We start from the raw sequence: 24,875 nt of genomic DNA, 5'->3' as shown, positions 1-24,875 counted from the left end.
ATAAAAAGATTATTATTATTATAACTGTTACAAATAACACAAGCACAGGAGACAGGAAGTGTTGTGCTTCGGTAGCATCCAGCAATTAGAGGGGTTAACACAGTCACAGGAGCCAGGGAGTGTTTCAGCAGAGTCCCAGGGGGATTGTGGGGAACTTGTTATTGTAGTCCGAAGAGAAAGGTGGTGTGTTATCTGGATCTGACAGAAAGCAACTGAACAGGATTCAGATCAGGAAAGAAACTAAACACAGGTGAGATAAACTCCTTGAACTAACAGTGCAAAGTATTATCGGGCAGGAAGATAAGAACTGGAAGGAATTGTATCACAGAGATCATCTCCCTTATCAAATCCTCCCCCCCTCCATTTCCATGCAGGATAAATAATGCTGTGTACTATTGTGTCCTTGTGAAGGAAAAGCCTGTGGTTGTGTATGCATAGAAGTGTGCTGCTAAGAGATCTAATCTATGCTGAATTATGCTACTGAAGAGACTGTAATACTATGCCTTGTGAAGAAACTACTGTATTGTTACTGGAACCGGTTGCTCAAGAAACTCAGACTGTACTGTAATGAAGATTGTTGCTGTAATATCCCTGAATTGCACTGGCCATGCTTCAGATTAAATTCCACTGTTAAACTGTTGAAAAAGACTCTTGTCAGATGTGTCTGGTCAGCAATTGAATCTATCGTGTGCCTGAGAGAAGCTGCAGCCTATGGTCGCCCTGAGTAACGGTTCCCCGAGGATTCCAAAGAATTCATGAAACCTGTCTCGCCCTATCTGAACCTAGCAGCGTGCGTGTAACACATGTTTAACGCAATGTCACTCTATCACACCTTATCACACAGAGGCCTTATAAATTCTAGATGATTGGAATTTTGAACAAAAAGAACTTCTGAACCTTCTGCGTATCCTGCTGACTACGCCAAATGTTTTGCCAAGTTTTTTTTAACGCTAAGGTTCGGATATGGCTTTAAAGAAGGAAACCACTTGCGATGTTACGCAATTTTATTTATAATAGTTGATTTAAAAGATAAAATACATAATTAAAGGAATAGTATGATATGATGATATTGCGAACACTTTTGTATATGTTATAATACAAATGTTAAGTACATATATATACTCACTTCATCACCAAGGAGCTTTTAAACATCATCTGTCGGGAATATCAGAGAAGCAATTTCACCAAGACAGAGAACTCCTAGAAATCTTCATAACACTGCATGGACAGGTATCACAACACTACACACCAGTGCAGGTACAACTTATGGCTTCTGCTCAGTAATATTCTCTCTGGCCTTATATAGTAAATGTACACTACTAAGTCTAATTCACCTTTGCCCCGACAGTGGCTGGCTGTAGGAAGAAAGATAAATCAGATACAGGCTCTTACATAGACAATGGTACACAATTCAAAAAGCTCTTAGGGATCAAGTACCGTATTTTTCGGACTATAAGACGCACTTTTTTCCTACAAAATTTTGGAGGAAAATGGGCTTACGGAGCACTGAATATTCATGCTCCTTAATAGCGGCACACAGTGTATTCCCAGTGCGGCTCCTGCTGCTGCCGGGCGATCGCTTTTGCCCGCTGTCAAAGGGCATGGATATTCACTCCCTCTCCACACCCATGGGAGTACACAGTCCCAGCGTGAGGAGCAGTGACTTCCGGCAGCTGATCTCTCCCTGTGAGCTGCGCATGGCAGTGACCCCATGCGCGGCTCACATGGCAAGATCAGTGCGGGCAGACAGAACACAGCGCTGGGGGAGAGAGAAGAAAGGTGAGTAGGAGTGTTTATTTTTTTATGTGCAGTGTGATGGGGATTAGGGGGACCATGAATACCAGGATAAGGATGAGGGGGGCATACATAAAGGGATAAGGATGAGGGGGACCATGCGTGCCAGGATAAGGATGAGGGGGCCATACATACCAGGGTAAGGGGGCTATACATAACAGGATAAGGATGAAGGGGCCATGCATACCATGATAAGGATGAAGGGGCCATACTTACCAGGTTACGGATGAGGGGGTCATACATACCAGGATACGGATCAGGGGGCCATACATACCAGGATAAGGATGAGGGGGCCATACATACCAGGATAAGGATGAGGGGGATCATACATACCAGTATATGGATGAGGGGAATCATGCATACCAGGATAAGGATGATGGGTGCCATGCATACCAGGATAAGGATGATGGGTGCCATGCATACCAGGATAAGGATGAGGGAAGTCATGCATACCAGGACAAGGATGAGGGATGTCATAAATACCAGAATAGGGATGAGGGATGCCATACATACCAGGATAGGGATTAGGGGTGCCATGCATACCAGGATAGGGATTAGGGTGCCATGCATACCAGGTTAGGGATTCGGGGTGCCATGCATACCAGGATAGGGATTAGGGGTGCCATACATACCAGGATAGGGATGAGGGGTGCCATGCATACCAGGATAAGGATGAGGGGTGCCATGCATAACAGGATAGGGATTAGGGGTGCCATGGATACCAGGATAGGGATTAGGGGTGCCATGCATACCAGGTTAGGGATTAGGGGTGCCATAATACCAGGATAGGGATGAGGGGTGCCATGCATACCAGGATAAGGATGAGGGGTGCCATGCATACCAGGATAGGGATTAGGGGTTCCATGCATACCAAGATAGGGATTAGGGGTGCCATACATACCAGGATTGGGGTATGAGGCGTGCCATGCATACCAGGATAAGGATGAGGGGTGCCATGCACACCAGATTGGAGGGGTGCCATACATATCAGGATGGAGGAGTGCCATGCATATCAGGATGGAGGGGTGCCATGTGAAGCATCGGCGTCTCTGCCTCCTGGCGGATAGAGACGCTGTTCCCCTCACCGCCGCAGTCCAGGTCCGGCGTCCTCCGGCTCCCCTGCTACTGTGGCGTGCAGCCACCCGGGCACCGTGCTTAGGGCACGCGCGCGCTCCCTCCCTCTTAAATCTAGCCTACCTGGAGCACCAATCTCTTACCTGTCGTGCCCACCAGCTCGCCTACCCGGAGCAACAGTCTGGCTATCTGCCGAACCAGCCTGCTTATCTACCCGGACCACCCATCAGCCTTCCTGCTGTGCTCATCCGCTGTACCCATCTGACCCGTGGGAGTCACCTGCTCTCACACAAGGTCGGTCCTAGAGTGGCACCTGGTCCCCCTGCTCGGTCCCTCCCTGGTTCACGGAGTTGATTGAGCCGCCGTGCGACATTGGTCAGGCCGAGTAGGCACTTAGTCACGCCCCTCTGGTCCCTCCTTGCACCGAAGCACAGAGGTTCCACCACCCGGACTTGTAACACCATGCATATCAGGATGAAGGGGTGCCATGCATATCAGGATGGAGGGGTGCAGTGCATACCAGGATGGGGATTGGGGCCAGGTATAATAGGAAGGGGGGGGGGCATATATACCAGGATGGGGGATATTATCAGAATCGGGGGACATTACCCCTATAGCAGTGTCAGCAGCAGACCCCCTCCCCCTTAACAGGGCATCGTGACCACATTTTTTGCTTTAATTTTTTTTCTATTTTCCTCCTCTAAAACCTAGGTGCGTCTTATAGTCCGAAAAATACGGTAAGTAATTAAACACAAAAGGTTATGTAAATCTTCATGTTTTACAATAACCCTCCATAAACAGAAGACTATTGGTGATAGATGCTTCAGACAATGAATAAGCAGGTCCTAACATAGTCTTGTGTCTAAACTTCAAGTAAATACAAAGTAAATGAAAACAGAATGAGCCTTATCTATCTGTCAGTATATAACCAAACCAGAGCACATGCTGGTTTGATTTGAACACATTCTTTATATTTCATATTGGACCCAGAGTTCCATACATGTGTTCCTGAAATACTCGGTTTCACCATATCGCCCCTTATATTTATATAGTGCTGTCACACGTGCCACTTCTGAAGCTGCCAAAGGACAATTATACAGAAGCCCAAAACGTGACTTGTCTGAAATAAAAAAAAATTCTGTATGGCTCTATATGGTTTATTATATAGTTTCTGTATGGCACTATTATGTAGGTACTCACTGTAAGGCAGTATAATGTTGGTACAGTATAGCACTATTATGTAAGTATTGTATATGTATTATATATGATCCATACCAGCGCTCGGCCATATGGACACTCGGCATGCAATGCAAGTTATATACCTTGAACTACTTGGTCTCATCACTCCATTCGAACCCAATATCTTATGTCGCTAAACCATATTCAGAGACACAAATCTTCTGAATTCTGGGGGTAGGCGATGACCGTTATTAACAAATGATATAAAGCTCACACAAAAATACAGGAGGATCTTGCATTTTAGAATGGATGATGAAGAAGTCACCAGCCATCGCCACTGCTCCTGCGGAGGGCAAGTCTGGATCTGCCTGTTTACCATGTCGCTGCCAAGTGTCTTCTCATCTTCTCATGCAAGATTATCCATCCTCCAACAGTGACAATTATAAAGAAAGCAGAAGACATAATATCAATACATATTTTTTTATTTTACTCACTTATATAGCGCCATTAATTCCACAGCGCTTTACAGACATTATCATCACTGTCCCCATTGGGGCTCACAAGCTAGATTCATATAAAATGTAACAGTAATGTACATATGGTAACAACCCTAATAAGGATAAAAATAATAAATGTCATAATAATGTACTCAATAATGTGAGGGAGGGTGGGCCGTGACACTTGCAAAATCTTGATGGCTGAGAATACAGAAATAGCGTTTCAGGAGTATAAAGATCTCAATAAGAAATGTAAAAAAGTAATCAAACTAGTAAAGTTATCTACCAAAACACAAATCGCCAGTGACATTAAAATAAATTCCCCCAAATTTTTACAAATATATCAATGCCAAAAAGAAAAAAATGGATGGTATCGGCCCTTCAAAAGATCATAATAAAATAATTATAGAGGGCAAAGAAAAAGCTGAAATATTCAACAGGGATGCCCAAACTTTTACATGCCACTGTATATGTGTGTGTATGATTGTGTCCATGTGATTGCAACTGAAGTTTGTTTGTGAGACGCACAAGAGTTGTTTACATTAGAACAAGCTCACTGACAGATTCTCAGCTAACTCACTCTGCAGCCAGATGTGCAGGGTAATAAAGAGTCTGTAAAAGCCACACAGTGTAAAATTTGTAAGGAAATCCAATTTCAAGCAATATTTTTAGCTCTATTTACATGCATTAAAGAAGTTATCCACTACTTGGACAACTCCTGTTTATACCCCACGCTTGGCCCCCGTAAAATAATAAAACTTATACTCCCCTCCAGTGCTGGCGCCGTTTCCGTGGTGTCAGAATTCGCTGTCCCCGGGGCTCACATTGTCTTGTTGTTGTGACATGTGACACCGGTGACAATCAGCGCAGGCGTCAATGTCTCTGCGTTCAGACAAATGGGACATGAAAAGGAAGGCAGAGATCAGCCGCATCCAGGGTCTCCTCTTCATGTTCGATTTGTCCAAAGGCGGAGACAGTGACGCCAGCACTGATTGGTCACGAGTGTCACATGTCACAATAACTGCACGAGAACCCCGGGACCGCGAGTGTCGACAGCGTGGGAACGGCGCCAGCAAGGGAGGTGATATAGTTTATTTTATTTTATCATGGGAGGTGAGTAAGGCTGTGTGCCCACAATGCGTTTTTTAAGCGTTTCCGCAGCAGCAAAAACACTGCAGAAACGCATTAAAAACGCATGGTAGAAGGCCTGCCATGATCCCCAATGATAATCCGCGTGTGCTATGCACATGCTGCGGACATTTCTGCTGCGGATTATCATTGCGGAAAAAAACGCAGCACTATCAATTATTTTGCGGAAGCGCTGCATTTTCGCCGCCATTGACTTGCATTAGAATACGCCAATTCCGCAAGACTGCATCTGTACTTGCATAATTGGCGCGTTCTAATGTGCGGATGGTACCCGGGTGTAGAGGAGAAGAGAGTCTCATCCACACCCAGGTACCATTAAAAAAAAGCTGTAAAAAAAAGAATAAAATAAAAAATAAATATATACTTACCTTCCGGCGGCCCGCGCTGTGCTCCTCCTTACTTCCCGGCACTTCGCGATGGAATGAAGGACCTGCGCTGACGTCAGAGTCATGTGACAGGTCACGCGACGCTGACGCCGGCAGGTCCTTCAATCCACCGCTGCCGGCAGCCGGGACGGTGAAGCAAGACAGCGCGGGCCGTAAATATACGAGGGCGATCCAAAAGTAATGATAATCAATACTAAACACAATGAATATAGTCAAAATTTTTTTTTATTTTTCTACATAGTCTCCTAACAAGTCTATACATTTAGTCCATCTCTTTTCTCAACTTAGAATTCCCTTCGAAAAAAATTCTTGATCTTGACCCTCAAAAAAATCCCCAACAGCTGTTATCACGTCGCTATTGTCGTCAAATTTCTTGCCCCGGAGGTGTTCCTTGAGTCAAGGAAAGAGAAAGAAGTCACTGGGGGCTAGATCTGGTGAATAGGGGGGGGGGTTGTTCCACCAGTTCAAAGCCCGCTTCTTGTATGGTAGCCATGGCAACTGCAACTTTGTGAGCCGGCGCGTTATCTTGGTGAAACAGCACTCCAGCCTGCCGTTTGCCGCGCCTTTTCTCCTTGATAGCCTCCCGCAATCTTCTTATTTGTTCTGTGTAGTAGGAGCCCGTAATAGTGGCTCCCTTCTCCAAATAGTCCACCATAATAATTCCTTCAGCGTCCCAAAAAACGGACGCCATAACCTTCCCTGCTGAGCTTGACACTTTGAGTTTCTTCGGTGTCAGTTCGTTGGCTCGTTTCCATGTCATCGATTGTTGTTTCGTTTCGGGATCAAAGTGGTGGATCCAGGTCTTGTCCATGGTCAAAAAACGTGACAAAAAATTCTCCTTGTCTGCTTGGAACTTTTCGAGACGTGCTCTTGAAATGTTAACTCGTTTCTTCTTTTGCTCGTCGGTTAACATTTTTGGCACCCAACGCGCCGAGACCTTTCTCATATGCAATTCTTTTGCAAGGATTCTTTGAATACTGCCATATGAGATCCCCGTGACCTCCGCTACATGCTTGATAGTCACTCTTCGATCGGCCAATACAACTTCTTCAACTTTTTTCATGTTTTCTTCATTGAGGGACGTGGATGGGCGTCCTTCACGATGTTCATCTTCCGTCGATGTTCTTCCCAGCCTAAATTCCTTGGCCCAGCGTGCAACTGTGGAATATGGAAGAGAAAAGACCCCAACGTTTCCACCAAGTCGCTGTGTATGTCTTTGGTAGTAATTTTTTTCAAGCAGAGGTATTTGATGACAGCTCTGAGCTCGTTTTTTTCCATTTTGATGTTCACTCCTCGGCAGTTCCTACTCAAATGAATGTAGCTCCCGTGAATCGTGGCCTATTTAAGTGATTTTTTTTTCCTGGACTAGTGGGTACCTAAGAGAGAAGAAAACATTTTATTTTAATTTCTGTGTGCAATAGAAATAACCGATTATCATTACTTTTGGATCGCCCCTCGTATATTTATTTTTTTATTTTTTGACATTCTCTCGGTCACACTATATAAATTCATGCCGGTTGCATGGATTTATATAGTGTGACCAAGTTGTCAAGCATTTTCCAAGTGATGCTAAAATCACAACCCGCATGCGGAAATGCAAGTGAAGAACGCTTCACATCCGCATGTCCCTGGCAGGAAAAACGCATGTACAATCCGCATGTACAATCCGCATGTACAATCCGCATGCGTTTTTTTCTGCCAGGGAGATGCAGAAACGCTCAGGAAAAAATCCTGAGCATTTCTGCATCGTGGGCACATAGCCTATAGGTTGTTTTTTTTTTATCTTATCAGGGTTCAACATTTTCAAATGAAAAGATTCATTAGGTGACTCTTTGTATCAAAGTACACTGAGTGTATATGCATGCACCGCACGATGACATCACAATGGCTTAGAACCTCCAGCGACCGGCTGATGATGTCACAATCGGCCCCTGCGTATAAGTATGGGCGCCGGCCGGATCCCAGTCACTCACTATTGTGTGTTGCAAAATTTGCTATAGAAAGTGATATTTATTTGTTATTATCAGCGCCCTCCGGTGGGAAGAGAGAAAGGTAAGTCTGAACTTCATCTAATGAGTAATGGGAGTCTGTCCCAGGGGGAGACACAACCTGTAGATGATTATAGGGGGGACATATATAGATTTCCCTATAAAATTATCCCCAATAACAGTATAGACACGGTTTTGTAAATTGTCATTAACCCTTTTAGAACATGGCCAATATTTCCTCCTCTTCTTATTCTTCATTTTTCCAATCACTTAGTCAGGTGAAAGCTTGTTTTTTTCTTTTTGTGAGACGAGTTGTTGCTGAAAAATGGGGAAACAATTACGAGTGCGGTGAAATGGTGAAAAGCAAAATAATTTTGCAACAGTTTTTTGTGCTTCCTTTTCACCGCATTCATTTTTTGGTAAGATTGATCTGGAAATATGATTCAGGGTCAGCGTGATTACAGCAATATCAAACATATTGCTTTTTTATTATCATTATCATTAGTATTATTATTATAGTGGTTACAACAATTTCAGAACTTTGTAAAAAAAAAAGTTTTTTTCACCATTTTATGAGCCTCTGCTCTTGTTTTTTTTCCATGGCGAGTTGTCATTATTATTGACACCATTTTTGGGAACATACAAAGATTTGATGACATTTTATTGCATTTTTTGGGGGGAAGATGCTGCGATAGAAAAAAAAAGGCAATTCTGGCGTTTTGATGGTTTTTCTTACTTTTATGGATACATTGATGCACAATATGTATATTTTTATCTCTTTAGTTTTTAATTAGGAACAGGAGTTAATTGAACTTTTTATATTTTATATATATTTTTTTAAATTTTTGTTGATATTTATTTTTATTTTTTTACTCCCCCTGGTAGACTTGAACCTATGATTGTTTGATTGTTTATACTATATACAGCAATAGCACAGTATTGTGGTATATATTGAAATTTATGTTCTTATTGTGCTGTAGTACCACAATTCTCAGCATGCACTTCTAGAAAAGTATAGGACTACAGGTGTCAGCATGCCCTGTCATCAGAGTCCTTATCATTCTGTAGTACTACAACACCCAGTATATACATCTGGAAAAGTATAGAACTAGCAAGATCCATCCTCAAGTCTTTCATTGTGCTTTGGTCTATAATGAAATTGATGTTCCTCTTGATGGATGGATGGATGGATGGATGGATGGATGGATGGATTCAGTAGTACTACAAAACTCAGCATGTCCATCCATCCATCCAGAGGGACATGAATTTCAATATAGACCACAGCACAATGAAAAACGTGAGGGTGGAGCATGCTAGTTCTATACTTTTCCAGACGTACATACTGGGTGTTGTAGTACTACAGAATCCATGGATGGACGGATGATTAGATAGATCGATGACATCACAATGGCTTAGAACCCCCAGTGACCGGCTGATGATGTCACAATCGGCCCCTGTGTATAACTATGGGCGCCGGCCGGATCCCAGCCACTCACTATTGTGTGTTGTACTCACGATTTCTGTGTTGCAAAATTTGCTATAGAAAGTGATATTTATTTGTTATTATCAGCGCCCTCCGGTGGAAAGAGAGAAAGGTAAGTCTGAACTTCATCTAATGAGTAATGGGAGCCTTTCCCAGGGGGAGACAACCTGTAGATGATTATAGGGGGACATATATAGATTTCCCTATAGAATTATCCCCAATAACAGTATAGACACGTTTTTTGTAAATTGTCATTAACCCTTTCAAAGCACGGCCAATATTTCCTCCACTTTTTTATTTTTCTGATCACATAGTCAGGTGAAAGCTTGTTTTTTTTTTTTGTGAGACGAGTTGTTGCTTAGAAGAACAGCATTCATTTAACGTTATATTATACTGAAAAATGGGGAAAAAAATAATAACTATGGTGAAATGGTGAAAAAAAAACAGAAAAACAAAACTGTTTTTTGTGCTTTTTACCACGTTCATTTTGTGGTACGATTGATCTGGAAAGATGATTCAGGGTTCATATTGTTTTATTATTATTATTATTGTTATTACTTACCGTAAGTGGTTACAACAATAGTTTTAGAATTTAAAAAAAAAATTGATTTGTTTCACCATTTTATGGCAAGTTGATGTTTTTATTGACACCATTTTGGGGAACATACACAGTTTGGGTGACTTTTTATTGCATTTTTCGGGGAAGGTGCCGTAATAAAAAAAAAAACAAGGGAAAAAAAGGCCATTCTGGCGTTTTGATTGTTTCTCTTACTTTTATGGATATATTGATGCCAGAGACTGTATTTTGCAGATTAGAAGATGCGCCCCAAATTTTGGGGAGGAAAATGGGAAAAAAATGAAATTAATAAAATAGTGCGTCTTATAATCCCCTTTTACGATAGCTTACCCGGGGGTGGTCGAGGGGGCTGCGGTGAAGCGGGATCCCAGGAGGCAGGGTCGCTGCTGCAGAAAGCTTTCAACGGTGGCAGGAGTGGGGCGATGCTGCAGGGCCCGGGCTGGAAGGTTGGGGTGCTCAGCAGTGCGAGACTGCTCTGGGCCACGGGCTTTCAGAAAATATCAAACAAGTCCCCACACTGCCCATCGTTTGCATCGTTTTCACTGCAGTGGACTTTGGGAAAATGGCGCATGTTTAGATTGAGATCTCCGCTCCCAAGATCGAGATCTCGGGAGCCGAGATCTACACATGCTCCGCTGGAGGCGTCCATTTTCCCGAAGTCCACCGCAGTGAAAACGATGGGCAGTGCGGGGGCTCCACTGACATTTTCTGGAAGCCTGGTGCCCGAAGCAGCCTCGCATCGCTGACCACCCCCACCTCCCAGTCTGGGGCCCACAGCATCGCCCCACCACCTTCAACTTCCTGCAGCAGTGACCCTGACTCCTGGGACCCTGCTCCACCGCAGATACCCCCCCAGCCCGGTAAGCTACAATTGGATTATAAATCGCACCCCCATTTTCCCCCCAAATTTGGGAGAACAAAAAGTGAGTCTTATAATCTGAAAAATACATATATATATATATATATATATGCTTGTTTTTTTTCTCTTTATTTTTGAAATCTTTACTGAGACTAATGCAATATTTTTACCGTCTTGTGTTTTTCTCCAGTGTTTGCAGGGCTCTGTTGAACATGGCATCTCTCTTCAATTCCACCCCAAAAATGCCACTTCTATTAGAAGATGTGGAAAAAGGAAAAGACCAGCAAGATGAGGATGAAAACTGCGAAGAACAGGACCTGCACGCCCGGACTGGAGTCTCCATAGTCCGCTCTTTCATTATTGTAGGCGTTCTAACCTTCATCAATCTGGTCACCTTCATAGCTGCCTTCACTTTCGTAGGTAAGTAGGCGTAAACCGGCTTATGTCGGGGGCAAGGTGTATAAGGCCCAAAACTGGAAAAAAAGAAGAAAATCTTCATGGCCAACGAGAAGGCTCGTTAGCTGCTGTGATGTCTATTCCTGCACTTCTCTAATTACAATAATCATTCGTGTTCTTCTTTTTGTTCTGGCAGGAGCGATTTCTTACCTACAAAGCGCATTTAAAATGGACGACAGCAAATCCGGCCTTATAAGCTTAGGTAAACTTTTAACATAAAATCCTATTCTATAGGTCACTTGTGAGGACGGCTGGAATCTCGTGACATCATAAGGTTCCAATTTTGTAACGTTCACATGATGGCCGCCTTTATAGTTACCAAAAATGCAAACAGTGATGAGGACGGGAGAAGTGTTTTCAGTGCAACAGTTTAAATAATCCTCAAATATAAATAAATATATGTTAAAGAAATCATTTCTATTAACTGTGACCTCTTGTTTTTCCCCTTCTAGTATTCACGATCAGCAGTGTCCTGTTTGGTCAAATCTATGGATACCTGGGTGACCGCTGGAACAGAAAATACATCATGTGTGCAGGGATGTCCTTCTGGTCGGCCATCATTCTCTGCAAGTCCTACGTTCCCAATGAGGTAACTGATCTAATTGGTAGAAGCATAAAGACTTAAGGCTCATGCAGACGTCTGTGGATCTCGGTGCCATCATGGACAATAATGCACGGACTGGCCGCGGGTCTTCCGACCCGAGCATCGCTATCACGCTGTCAGAGATCGGACCGGGATCCACCGACGTCTGCATGAGCCCTAAAGCCTCTCACTTGTTTGTATGTAGATCAGTATTTTGCATTAGTATTTGCAAGACAAAAGTGAGAGCGGGTCCAAAATTAGGAAAAGTTTATAATTTTTCCATTACCGTATTTCTTTAGGTGTCTTAGAAAACTTTCATAAATGGTCACTGAATATTTTTTTGTGTTTTCACAGTATTTTACAGTTTTTCTCCTAATTAATGGACTGTCTGGAGCTGCAGAGGCAAGTTTTAAAATAACTGCCCCCTCCATCATTGCCGACGTCTTCGTGGGAGATCGGCGCAGCCGCGCGCTTAACTTGTATTACTTAGCAGCACCCTTTGGCTGGTGAGTGTAGATCTATTTATTGTTTTAAGGAGGGAATCATAGCCAAACTGTCTAAGAGTAAGTCCGACAAGGCGGATTTGCTGTGGACTTTTTTCGGTACGGATTTTGCTCTACAGATGCATGTACAATACATATGGATGGCGTTTCAAAAACCCCTCCGCAAGTAATGATCATGGTGTCGCAACACGTAGGGGGAGGATCAGCAGTGAACCAGCAAACATTTCTGGAATTGCTGCAGATTTCTAGGAAATTGATTCAAGACTCTAAATGGAAATATTTTTTCAGCAATGTCAAGACTTTCCCTAAGAGAAAACTGCACTGATTGCTATGGGCAAAAAAGTTTTCTGCTAGACAGTTTGACTTTTAGCACTTATGACAAGAGCTCCTCAAAGAATGTGAAGACTCAGAATGATCTTACACTTTTTATTGTTTTTTTATAAATCATTTAAATGGACATAGGAAATGTTGTAATATATCTTATCAGGAAATATACTTATTTCCCTTCATTAATTCACTGATAAAAATCCATCTTCAGTGACAAGACAGATTGTAGCTTTATGCGGCATGGGGTAACAGTTGCTGCTCATAGAAGTCTATGGAGGGGGTGGAGTAGGAAGGAGGAGCCGGAAAAAGGCACTCAAAAATGTATATGTTTATATGTGTGCAGAAATTATGACAACTTTGTTTTTGTTTTTTACAGTGGCCTTGGTTACATCATTGGGTCTAAAGTGACAAGTGCATTTGGTGGCGCCTGGCAATGGGCCTTCCGGGTAAGTAATAGGTCTGAGGGATCTTGTGGACAAACTGTGAATCTTAATTATAATTCCTGAATCGTATTAAAGGGAATCTGGCAGTATGTTTTTCCATTTGATCTGAGAGCAGGGGCCCTGTAGGGGCAGAGCACCTGATTCCAGCGATGTGTCACTTACTGCTCCTTGTAGATGCTTTAAAAAAAAAAATCACTGTTTTATTAGCAGGAGATTATGACGAGGGGACTAGTTGTCTCGTGCCATGTAGTCCTCCTGTTCTGTGTAACCCCGACCCCACCACTGATTGGTGGCTTTCTGCCTATGTACAGTGTGCACAGAAAAATCTACCAATCAGTGGTGTAGGCAGGGTATACAGAGCTCAGCATTCAGAGTACTGCTAGATCTGCAGCAGAGAAAACTGGGATTTTATCAATACTTCACCAAGCACACCAGCAAGTGACACATCGCTGGAATCGGGGTCTCTGTCCCTGCATTATGCTGCTCTCAGATGCGCAGCAAACACCTCGTCGCAGATCCCCTTTAATGGAACCAGTTCCACAACAGTCTGTGCTCATGTCCTTTTTGTGATGAAACCTCTGTATATGTGATATGTGATGTCTCCTTCTTCATCTACACAGATCATCTCTGCTCTGGGCCTGGTAGGAGTCCTGCTCATGGCTGCATTTGTAAAAGAACCGTCCAGAGGAGCTGCAGAGGAAAAGAACAAACCACTGAGCTTCAAAGGATGGCTTATGGATGCCAACCAACTGCGTAAAAAGTAGGTGTCTTCTGTGCATTGATTTATGTCACTGATCTCCCCCGTGACTTCTGCGTCATTTACAAGTTTTTTACCCTTTTCTCTCTCTGCAGCCGAAGTCTTCTGTTTTCTACTCTTGGGACTATTATGGTAAAATTTGTGGCAGCTGCATTCGGCTTCTGGGCTGTTACTTTCCTGAAGCGTGCCCGGGCTCTCATGCTACAGAAGGCGCCATATCAGACTCAACTATCCAACTATGATGACAGGTACAAGTTTAGCAAACTTTAATTTGACATTCACTGGTGGGAATTTAATTCCCCCTATGACCGTTTTCTCTCTAAAAAAAAATATTTATATTTCAAATTATTATTATATCAAATTATTTATATTTCATTTCTTCAAGCTACTTTACTAATCTCTTTACCGCTTTTCTTTGCAGTCTGATTTTCGGAGGACTTACGGTCATCTCTGGCATCCTTGGAGTTGGAACAGGGGCGGAGATAGCCAAGAGATGCAGGAAGTACAACCCTCGTGCTGACCCTATAGTTTGTGCGGTTGGATTGCTGGGCTCCGCCATTTTCCTGCTGTTGGCTATTATTCTTGCAGACATCAGCCTTGTGGCCACTTATGTAAGTACCTGGAGTACAGATTGCTTTCATCCCCTTACTGGGTCTCGGCTATAGGACCGAGCAGTAGAAATCATAGACTATGGCGGGGGCTGTCTATGAATGTACGGAGACTGGGGTGGATGAATGGATTATAAAGACAAAACCTATGGGGGATAGGAAAGCGTGCAAGACACAAATGTTTATATGTATTGTTCTTTACTCTCTGCAGGTGTTTATATTCATCGGGACCATATTTCTGAGCCTGAACTTTTCAGTTTCAACTGATATCCGCCTGGTGAGTGGAGAAAAGCGCTAAACTTATCATAGCTATAATTATATGTATGTAGTCAGTCTCTATGTTCTGTTTTTACCCATCAAATGCCCCATAATCCTGGCTGTGCCCAAGCGTCTGTTGGGTAATTCCCAACTAAAAATAAACCTGGCGCAAGATGATTAAAAACTTCTTTAGTAAAATCTCAGTCCACAACATGTCTGGGCTTCTTATCTATCCTGGCTGATTGTGCATTTAAAGGGGTTGTCCACTACTTTCACATTGATGCCCTACCCGTAGGATATGGCATCAATGTAGGATGGCCGGGGTCCCGCACGCGGCACCCCCGGCGATCAGCAGTTATTGGTATCTGCAGCGGCTGCCACCGGCCGGAGGGGCTTACCTGCGGTGTTTGGCCGTCAAGTTATAGTGGTCACCGCGGTGTACTGCACATCCACCTCCTATTCAATTGACTTGAATAGGTAAGGACTTCCGGCTGGTGGCAGCCGCCGCCGGCACCGATAACTGCTGATCGGAAGGGATGCCGCATGCGGGACCCCGGCCGATCATACATTGATGCCCTATCCATAGTGGACAACTTCTTTAACTTAGGCTTCAAGTATGTTCACTTTGTCCATGTTCTCTTGTCTCGTTGGGTTCAGTGACTCCTTCTGCTCATTCAGAATATTCTCTTGTTTCAGTATGTGGTTTCTCCCGCAAGGCGATCAACAGCACAGGCGTTATCGATGGCGGGGTCCCACCTGCTGGGGGAAGCTGGAAGCTCCTATTTCATCGGGCTAGTAAGTAGCTGTTACATATTCTCACATCACTTTAGGGCTACATTCACACATCTGTTTCCATTTGTACATTGTCGCAAAACAGACCATTTTTCTCTTGTGTCATCTGTTTTTTTAAAAAGTGAAGGTGGTAGACTGTCCAAACTTTATTTATCCATTGACTCTTAATAATGGATCAATGAAAAATGGATGAAACACAGATGGAAAACTGAAGTACAAAGTATATCATCCTTTCTCCATCCATTTTTAACAGATTCCTATAGACTAGAAATAGTAACCCCAGTTTTAATTTTTATTTCATAAATCAATAGTACAGTACACATGAAAATAAGAAACGTTGGAATATATCTTTTCAGAGAAATCTGCTTCTTTCTCCTCTCGAACTGATCGTTTATTCTCAAAGTTCTCACTGTATTCAGTGAAGCATTACTGGGATAGGAGATGACAGTTGGTGCTTATAACATTCTATGGAGAGGAAAGAGGGAGGAGCTAGAGGCAGGCTCCCCCCATGTACATAGAATCTGATCAACAGCAATTGTCATCTCCTATCTCAGTAATGTAAAAATCTGTCTTCACTGATTACAGGTTTTATCTGTGAATTAAGAATGTTATAAATTAATGGAGGAAAAATAAGCAGATTTATCTGATAAGATCTACCACAAAGTTGCTTATTTTCACGTGTACTGTATTGATTTTATAACGACAGTTACTCTTTACTGGCCAAGTCTGATCCGCAGAACGGATGAGAATAGGACATGCTCTGTCACAGAGGAGTTTTTAAAACTCGCTGTAGCCTATTCATAACATACTTAAAAGGGTTCACCGGGACTATTTGATTTTTTTTACTATGGGCTAACAGGCAAGTCGTTGCTAAATACCTGCCTGTAGTGCCCGGGACCGATCTCTGCCAACACCCGCGATTCAGTGGCCTCCCCTGATATCACGTTGACAGAGCAGCATCTTCTCTTCCGCTCTGTTGACGGGGTGGCAGAACTCCAAAGACAAGATGTCCTGGAGTTACGTCACAGATTATCTGCTGAAGAAGGATGTCACAAGTGTCCTGTTCCCAGACAATGTGTAGTACTGGAGCTGCGGATACTGGAAGCATTGCTGTTCATAGTTTGGAGGAGCCGCTATCTGCAGTGAGGCACCTTCTCTTTCTATGATCACCAGATTTCATTGGTATCCATTGACTGCTGTCAGCATAAACGTGTCCAGTCAATTATGTTTTTTTACTTTCATTAACCATACATAATTATTTATCTCGTCTCATCTTCAGATATCCGACCGCATCAAAAGTTACAATCCAGACTCGGCTCTTTCGAACTTCCGCAGTCTGCAGTACGCCCTCATGGTTTGCCCCTTTGTGCTGGTTTTCGGAGGAGGATTCTTTTTCGCATGCGCCCTCTTTGTTGAAAATGATCGTAAGAAGGCAGAGACAGAGTCTGAAGGTACGTGCAGAAATAAGTTAATTATCCGATCATATCTCTTACAGAATTGGATTAGCATTAGCTCCATAATTAGTAAATGTAATACCCAGCATCTGTATAATACATCAATCCCCATAACAAAGCTCCATAACATAACATTAACAAAGCTGCATAACATAACATTAACAAAGCTGCAATTAACTTATTATTATGATATAAATAGTTTTATCCTAAGGCTATGTGCCCACGATGCAGAAATGCTCAGGATTTTTCCTGAGCGTTTCTGCATCTCCCCTGGCAGAAAAAACGCATGCGGATTGTACATGCGGATTGTACATGCGGATTGTACATGCGTTTTTCTGCCAGGGACATGCGGATGTGAAGCGTTCTTCACATGCATTTCCGCATGCGGGTTGATAAGCGCTTTCCAAGCGATTTTAGCATCACTTGGAAAGTGCTTGACAACTTGGTCACACTATATAAATCCATGCAAACGGCATGGATTTATATAGTGTGACCCCAAAGAATGGTTAAAAATAAAAAAATAAATATATACTTACCTTCCGATGGCCCCGGCAGTCTTGCTTCACTCCGTCCTGGCTGCCGGCAGATCGCGGTACACTGAAGGACCTGCCAACGTCAGCATCGCGTGACCCGTCACATGGCTATGACGTCAGCGCAGGTCCTTCAGTCCACCGCGATCTGCCGGCATGGGAGGACGAGCGCACCGCGGCCCGCCGGAAGGTAAGTATAACATATATTTTTTATTTTATTCTTTTTTTTACAGGTACTATGGCACCTGGGTGTGGATGTCTCCTCTCCTCCACACCCGGGTACCATCCCCACAATGGAACGCATACATCTACATATACAGTGATGCGGAGTCCATGCGGTCTAATGCAAGTCAATGGCGGAGAAAACTCAGCGCTTCCGCAAAATAATTGGTAGTGCTGCTTTTTTTACGCAATGATAATCCGCAGCGGAAATTTCTGCAGCATGTGCACAGCACATACGGATTATCATTGGGGAACATGGCAGACCTTCTACCATGCATTTTTTAAGCGTTTCTGCAGCGTTTTTGCCGCTGCGGAAACGCTTAAAAAACGCATCGTGGGCACACAGCCTAAGTGTGACCCTACCCTACTGATATGGGGCTGATTATATGACATAAATTGTATTTGAAAAAATCTGCTATGTCTTTTTGGTGGAATCTACTTTTAAGATAACCTGTCACTCGCCATAAATATACATTTATTTTAACCCGGTATAAATGCTGCTATTCTCCTGAATACGGCATTGTTTGTCTCTTGTTCTCAAATCTCCTTGTTCCTGATAGGTCTCCCTGCTCCCTATACATTTATCCACTATTTTAGCCAACTGGCCGTTGTCATCAAGATGTTTCTCAAAAAGAGAAGTTTTTGAGGGTCACGCCCACTTGGCAAAAATAAATACAAATACTAGATTTACATAAAGGGAAAAGGGGGCAATTTCTCAGGAAATTAGAATCTTGAGGAACAAAGGATGAACAATGCCAGATTCAGGAGAACAACAGGATTTACAACGGGTAAAAAATGGTAAATGTCGGATCATCTCGTTCAATTGTTTTTACTTAACATTTACAAAAAAAATAACATTAAGAAGGAATATAAATTGGGGAGGGGAAAAAGGAGTAATGGGGTAACAATGGGAAGTTACAGGAGAGAAAGTAAAGGCAAGGCTAGTCATTATTATTAGTAATAAACAACTATTATAACTTTGACCATAATATGTGTAAACAATTAGTTTGGTATATATCCAGTATTGTTTGTTTATACAACTATTTTAGTTTTTAAGTTTTGGGTTTAGCCTGAGTAAAAAAAACTCTTCCACTATGGCATTCATCTAACTAAATATCAGCTACAACATTTTTTCACTAATCGCAAAGTTGAACTTTAATATTGTGCGTTGATGCCTTTCCATTACTTCTAATATTGATGGAGGAATTATTTGCTTCCATTTTGTTGCGATTAAATGTTTAATCACCAAAAAGATATGACAAGAGATATGTTGAAATTTGGGTGGGATTTCTTCTAGACCTTGTGATAATAATATTAATTGTGGTGTAAGTGGAATATTGGGTTTAGAAATTCATAGGAGTAAGTTCAAAGTTTCTTTCCATAATTCCTTTATGGACAACTCCAAAATATGTGTAAAATGTCTCCCGGTTTAGCACAACCTCTCCAGCATAGAGGAGGTTGGGAAGGAAATGCTCTGCGGGGTCTCATTGGAGTAAAGGAGCACCGCAGCATAATGTTATAGTGCGTCTCTTGGAAACACGTAGTGGCACAATATGTCAGGTTTAATGCTTTACTGTACATGTAGATAATCCTTCTGTATCATTTTATATCAAATAATTTAATTTTATTTCATCTTTATAGACTTTGTCCTGAAGGAGGTAATATCTACAGCTCCATAAATTAGAACTTTTTAAAGCTGGACCTGAGGAAAAATGAAAGGTAAGATAAGATGGGAATAGTCAACTTTAACTTTTTTAATTTTTGGTAATGAGAATATATAATTTGAGAATATAATTTGAGTGGGTTTTCAGATCCTATTATTTCAGAGTTAGAATTTTTAGTTTCTTTCCAGGCCAGGTATCTCTTCTTAGAACTATTCAATCCTTTTACAAGAGGAGATAAAATATTAAGTACCAATTTTATTTTTTTAAGGGGATGAGTGATAATACCAGATGGGAAATATATTAGTTATACAACCATATAAATCATCGTATAAAACTGTGCACTTGTTAAACTACGTTTTGCTTCTTTTGTTGGAGACAGTGGCTCCAGCTTTGCGGCACGAATCATCACGTTGTACATTCAATGTCCGTTCCGGCTATGACAACTTGCTGGAGGTCCTAGATTCATTGGGGATCTGCAGGGGTTTGTCTGACATCTTTAAGTTCCTGGATGTCTTTTAATGTTTTAGAAATACTTGATCTTTTACTAAAGCTAAAATAGTGGGGAGAAGATCCTTTACAGTAAAAATAGTTCTATTTAGATCTAGCTTTATTAACGCTACATAATCAATAATTTATTTTTTAATTTAAATTTATAGATTTAAAAAATTGCACTCATGTACTTCTTAGATATCCATGAAATGCTTAGTGCCGGCCAATATGAAACATTCTGGGTTTAGGAGTCCAGTGGGTGGTCTCAGATCTCACATAGTGATTGTCAGCCCCCTCTATATGAATGGGGGGTACAGTCCTAAACTAAGAATAAGCCAATATCACTTATCTTAAATCTTTTCTCACAAGGCTAGAAATCAGTAACCAGGAGTACATTGCCTGCCGTTTATATATGATATCCAGTTGTTTCATCTTCAGTCATATTTATTATTTCTACAGATCACTATTCCGGAGAGAGGCCTGATTGTGATCCGTCAATGAACAAAGAATCCAGCCGGATGTGACGACTCTTCCACAAGGCGAAAACAAGTCAGAAAAAAGAGACAGATTCCGGGCTCGGTCTCTGTTCTCGCATACGACATTTACTGGACTTTCCGCAGTCAGATGAACTCACGGAATAAAGTGAGGTTCCTGCTGCATCAAGAGGCAGATTCCGGGCTCGGTCTCTGTTCTCACTTCTGGATACGACATTTACTGGACTTTCCGCAGTCAGATGAACTCACGGAATAAAGTGAGCTTCCTGCTGCATAAGGAGACAGATTCCGGGCTCGGTCTCTGTTCTCGTCCTATCATGATTAGTGCCACATTGAAGACTATTGGGCAACACGGTGGCTCAGTGGTTAGCACTGTTGCTTTGCAGCGTTCGGGTCCAAACCCAACCAAAGAGAACAACTGCATGGAGTTTGTATGCTCTCCCCGTGTTCGCGTGGGTTTCCTCCGGGTTCTCCGGTTTCCTCCCACACTCCAAAGACATACTGATAGGAAATTGATAAATAAATAATTAAATATTATTTCAACTATTATTGAAAATTCTTATATTTGACTCCTTGAATGAAGCTAATAGTCAGTGTATGATAACATATCTGAGCCTCTGTATGGGTCTTCACAGTGCTTAATAGAGGCAACTGGGGGTCAACCCAACAAATCATAGGAGCCTCAGGTCTGGTCAATGATTCCTCCCCAGGTCCACACATTGCATTCCATGTCCTGAGCTCACGTATGTGATCAGTCCTCCATTATGGTAAATGGAAAATATAGAAACAACCAATCAAAAGTCTAACACCTTACTGCCCTATGACATACTATTACATCATGGGCACATGGGATTAAACATGAACTGTGCTATTTTCATGGTAGTCGTGCTGTGCAGGCTTAGCAGCTGAGCCCGCACTTCAAGGAGAGTTGGCTGCAACTGCCGACTTTGGTGTTAGCACCTATCCCGACAGTTTAACCCTTTAGATGATGCGGTCAATAGCGACCACCGCATCAATATGGTGGACAGAAGGAAGGGGCCCCCTCTGTACCTTCATTATTACCCCCATGTTACAATCACGGTGTATCGATGGTTATCATGGCAAGCTGAGACCTAACAACAGCCTCTGGGTCTATCAGCAATGGAAGCTTGTTGAAAAAAAGAAGGATCGCTTCACTGTACCAAACTTTTAGGGTGCTCTGAAGAAATAGGTAGTATAGATATCAAAAAAGAACTTCGGCACTCCAATATGGATGCAAAAAATTGGTTTTTATTAGCAGAATTCCCCTTAAATGAAAAGCAGGCCAACGTTTCGACCTAACATGGTCTTTCTCAGGGCCTATGCTAAACATCAAAAGAATATATCCCATCAACATTTGTATATAAACAGAAAATAAGGAAAAACAAAATATACACATACATCTACTTATAAATGATGTGGAATAACCCACAAAAGATTGTGAAATAAATTTGTAAGGTACAGTAGAATATGCAAATAGCGTGCGTTTTTTAAAAAAAATGTTTATATATGTATATAAATTCAAGAATAATGATATAGTAGGAGACCTCATGCTGCCACAAGAATATAAAGTATATATATATATATTTATATATATATATATATATATATATATATATATATACAGTACAGACCAAAAGTTTGGACACACCTTCTCATTTAAAGATTGTTCTGTATTTTCATGACTATGAAAATTGTACATTCACACTGAAGGCATCAAAACTATGAATTAACACATGTGGAATTATATACTTAACAAAAAAGTATGAAACAACTGAAAATATGTCTTATATTCTAGGTTCTTCAAAGTAGCCACCTTTTACTCTTGGCATTCTATTGATGAGCTTCAAGAGGTAGTCACCGGAAATGGTTTTCACTTCACAGGTGTGCCCTGTCAGGTTTAATAAGTGGGATTTCTTGCCTTATAAATGGGGTTGGGACCATCAGTTGTGTTGTGCAGAAGTCAGGTGGATACACAGCTCATAGTCCTACTGAATAGTCCTAAATAATCAGTAACATGAAATATATTCAATTATTATAAAATGACAAACAATCTAGTCACCCATACTGAAAGCCCAGTGAATGACCCACAACTTAAAACTTTAATCAGTAGCATAGAATTATCCGCTAAACCCTGGTTTATTATCCTATCCAATAGACACTGGACAGAGTGAGTTTTATGTCATATAGGTAGAGGGATTTTTGGGGGGGATATAGGAATTTTTTATTCATATTGTGCTTCATACTCCCTATTAAGTCCTTTCGGAGTGAGGATCTGTAGCGTATGTATCTAGTATAGCTCACGTTTTTTGAGGTTTTGAATCCGGTTGCCCCCCCCCGTCTATTTGGCGGAATGTGATCAATTACTTGATACCTTAGTTGTGAAATGTTGTGGGACATAGCTAGAAAATGTGCTGGTATAGGTAACATCATGCGTCCACAACGAATTGTTGATTTGTGTTGTGAAATGCGGTCTCGGATATGTTGGGTGGTCTCACCAACATAAGCGAGACCGCATGGACACTTAATTAGATACACCACATACGTGGAATCACAAGAGAAATATTCTTTAATAGAATAACGTTTGCCAGAATGAGGATGTGTAAAAGTGTCATCCTTAGTAATATTTGAACACTGTAAACATCCTAGACACGGGAAAGTTCCCCTCCGGGGGGTGGCCAAGGTGCGTTGGATTGGTCCCTTATTTGTGGATCCCATGTCAGCTCTAACCAAATGGTCGCGAATGTTTCGGGATCTTTTATGACATAGTAGGGGGACATCAGTAAATTCCTCTATATCCGGATAAGATTGCTCTAACAGGGACCAATATTTTTTAATGCACTTGAATATCTGTCCCCCAAAGGGGTGATAGGTGTTCACGAAAGTCAGTTGTGAGTTATTATTCCGTCGTGAAGTAGGTTGGGTGACCTGGTTCAAGATATGTGATGGGTAAAGACCATGTTAGGTGGAAACGGACTGCTTTTCATTTATGGGGAATTCTGCTAATAAAAACCAATTTTTTGCATCCATATTGGAGTGCCGAAGTTCTTTTTTGATATCTATACTACCTATTTCTTCAGAGCACCCTAAAAGTTTGATACAGTGAAGCGATCCTTCTTTTTTTCAATTGACTGTTTCTTGAGATTACGCTCCTGTGGCTTCAATGTCGTTCACAACCTTTGCCTTTAATCAGGAAGAAGCAAGTGGAATACTTGCACATGTCACAACTCCCGTTACATTTCTCCACACCCCCACTGAGGAAGTACGCATAAGGGACCTAGAGAAGGAACAAAGGAGGTATACCGCTTTGGATCTACACTGCGTTACTCTCGCAGAATATCACAAAACACAACGAATTCCACGAGGATTAAGAGTCAACCTACATCCTACTCTATTTAATGATAACTCTGATTATTGCAGTAAGTTCGAGGGGATCCTCAACAAATGCTCAATGGACATTATTGTGTTGACAATTGATTTTCTCCAGAAGGAAATAACCAATCTACATACTAGGATTGCCTCTACTGAGCAACAATTGAGTAATACGATTTCATCTGAAGAATTTACAACACTGAAAAACAAAGTGGACAAAACCATTTCTGAATATCGCAACGAACTCCAGATCCAGAAAAAATCTAAATTTCTATGTGACGCTGAAAACTACCTCAATAATCAAGTGTATAGATGGCGCTCTTCAGATCAAGGCAGAAGCAGCAGATCATACAGGCGAGGATACAACTCTTCTCCAGGCCGACACTCCTCTACAGACAGCAAACGAGGTACCTATCAACCAAATTATTTTTTGGATCAACGCAGAAACCGTCCACCAAGAATAAGACGAGGCGGGGGAGGTGATCGACAGACAGACAACGCTCGGATGACAACTCGTTCTCGGGTAGGACTAACATCGTGTATAACATCTTCTCACAATCCTTAGCACCGGCCGAATTAGACCTATTGCAAAAAGGTCTTTCATTTAGCCCTACACCTGCCTTTGATACATTCCAACTGGAGCAAGAACTACAACGCTTTTATAGAACCTTAAGATTGAAAGTCCATTTTTCCTCTGGTAGGGGGCTTACTACTGATCCTCCAGGTGCCTCTCAGAGCAGCTAGAATGATGGAATGTTCTCTTTACATGGCTTGAAACTGCGTATTCCTAGCCATTTCCAACCGCCTTGTACATATTATCATGTAGAGACATATATTGACTTGGTCCAGAAAGACATTAATGAAGTCCTACAAGCCATAAAGAGAGGCGATCTGCATAACAAAAATAACCTCAACCCTG

General features: G+C 42.0%; 1 protein-coding gene across 1 annotated transcript; it reads left to right on the top strand.

Annotated features, from left to right (window-relative positions):
• Positions 1–11,198: 11,198 nt before the first annotated feature.
• On the top strand, positions 11,199–17,219 carry LOC141240133 (protein spinster homolog 1-like). The gene is made up of 12 exons (XM_073668605.1): positions 11,199–11,406; positions 11,579–11,644; positions 11,895–12,031; positions 12,380–12,531; positions 13,232–13,301; positions 13,919–14,058; positions 14,151–14,303; positions 14,477–14,666; positions 14,875–14,940; positions 15,618–15,716; positions 16,993–17,164; positions 17,209–17,219. The coding sequence occupies exons 1-12, from the start codon at positions 11,199–11,201 to the stop codon at positions 17,217–17,219; spliced, it is 1,464 nt and encodes a 487-aa protein (XP_073524706.1).
• The last annotated feature ends 7,656 nt before the right edge of the window (positions 17,220–24,875 follow it).

Source organism: Phyllobates terribilis, unplaced genomic scaffold, assembly GCF_046119375.1.
Source record: "Phyllobates terribilis strain yellow unplaced genomic scaffold, ASM4611937v1 Scaffold_800__1_contigs__length_655948, whole genome shotgun sequence".
Classification (NCBI taxonomy): domain Eukaryota; kingdom Metazoa; phylum Chordata; class Amphibia; order Anura; family Dendrobatidae; genus Phyllobates; species Phyllobates terribilis.
This window is presented reverse-complemented; position numbering and strand designations above follow the sequence as displayed.

Excerpts from the sequence above, each read along its gene's own strand:
- LOC141240133 (XM_073668605.1), top strand. The coding sequence starts at position 11,199 with ATGGCATCTCTCTTCAATTCCACCCCAAAAATGCCACTTCTATTAGAA. Across the intron at positions 13,302-13,918 it reads CCTGGCAATGGGCCTTCCGG|ATCATCTCTGCTCTGGGCCT; the intron begins GTAAGTAATAGG and ends TCATCTACACAG. Across the intron at positions 14,667-14,874 it reads TCAGCCTTGTGGCCACTTAT|GTGTTTATATTCATCGGGAC; the intron begins GTAAGTACCTGG and ends TACTCTCTGCAG.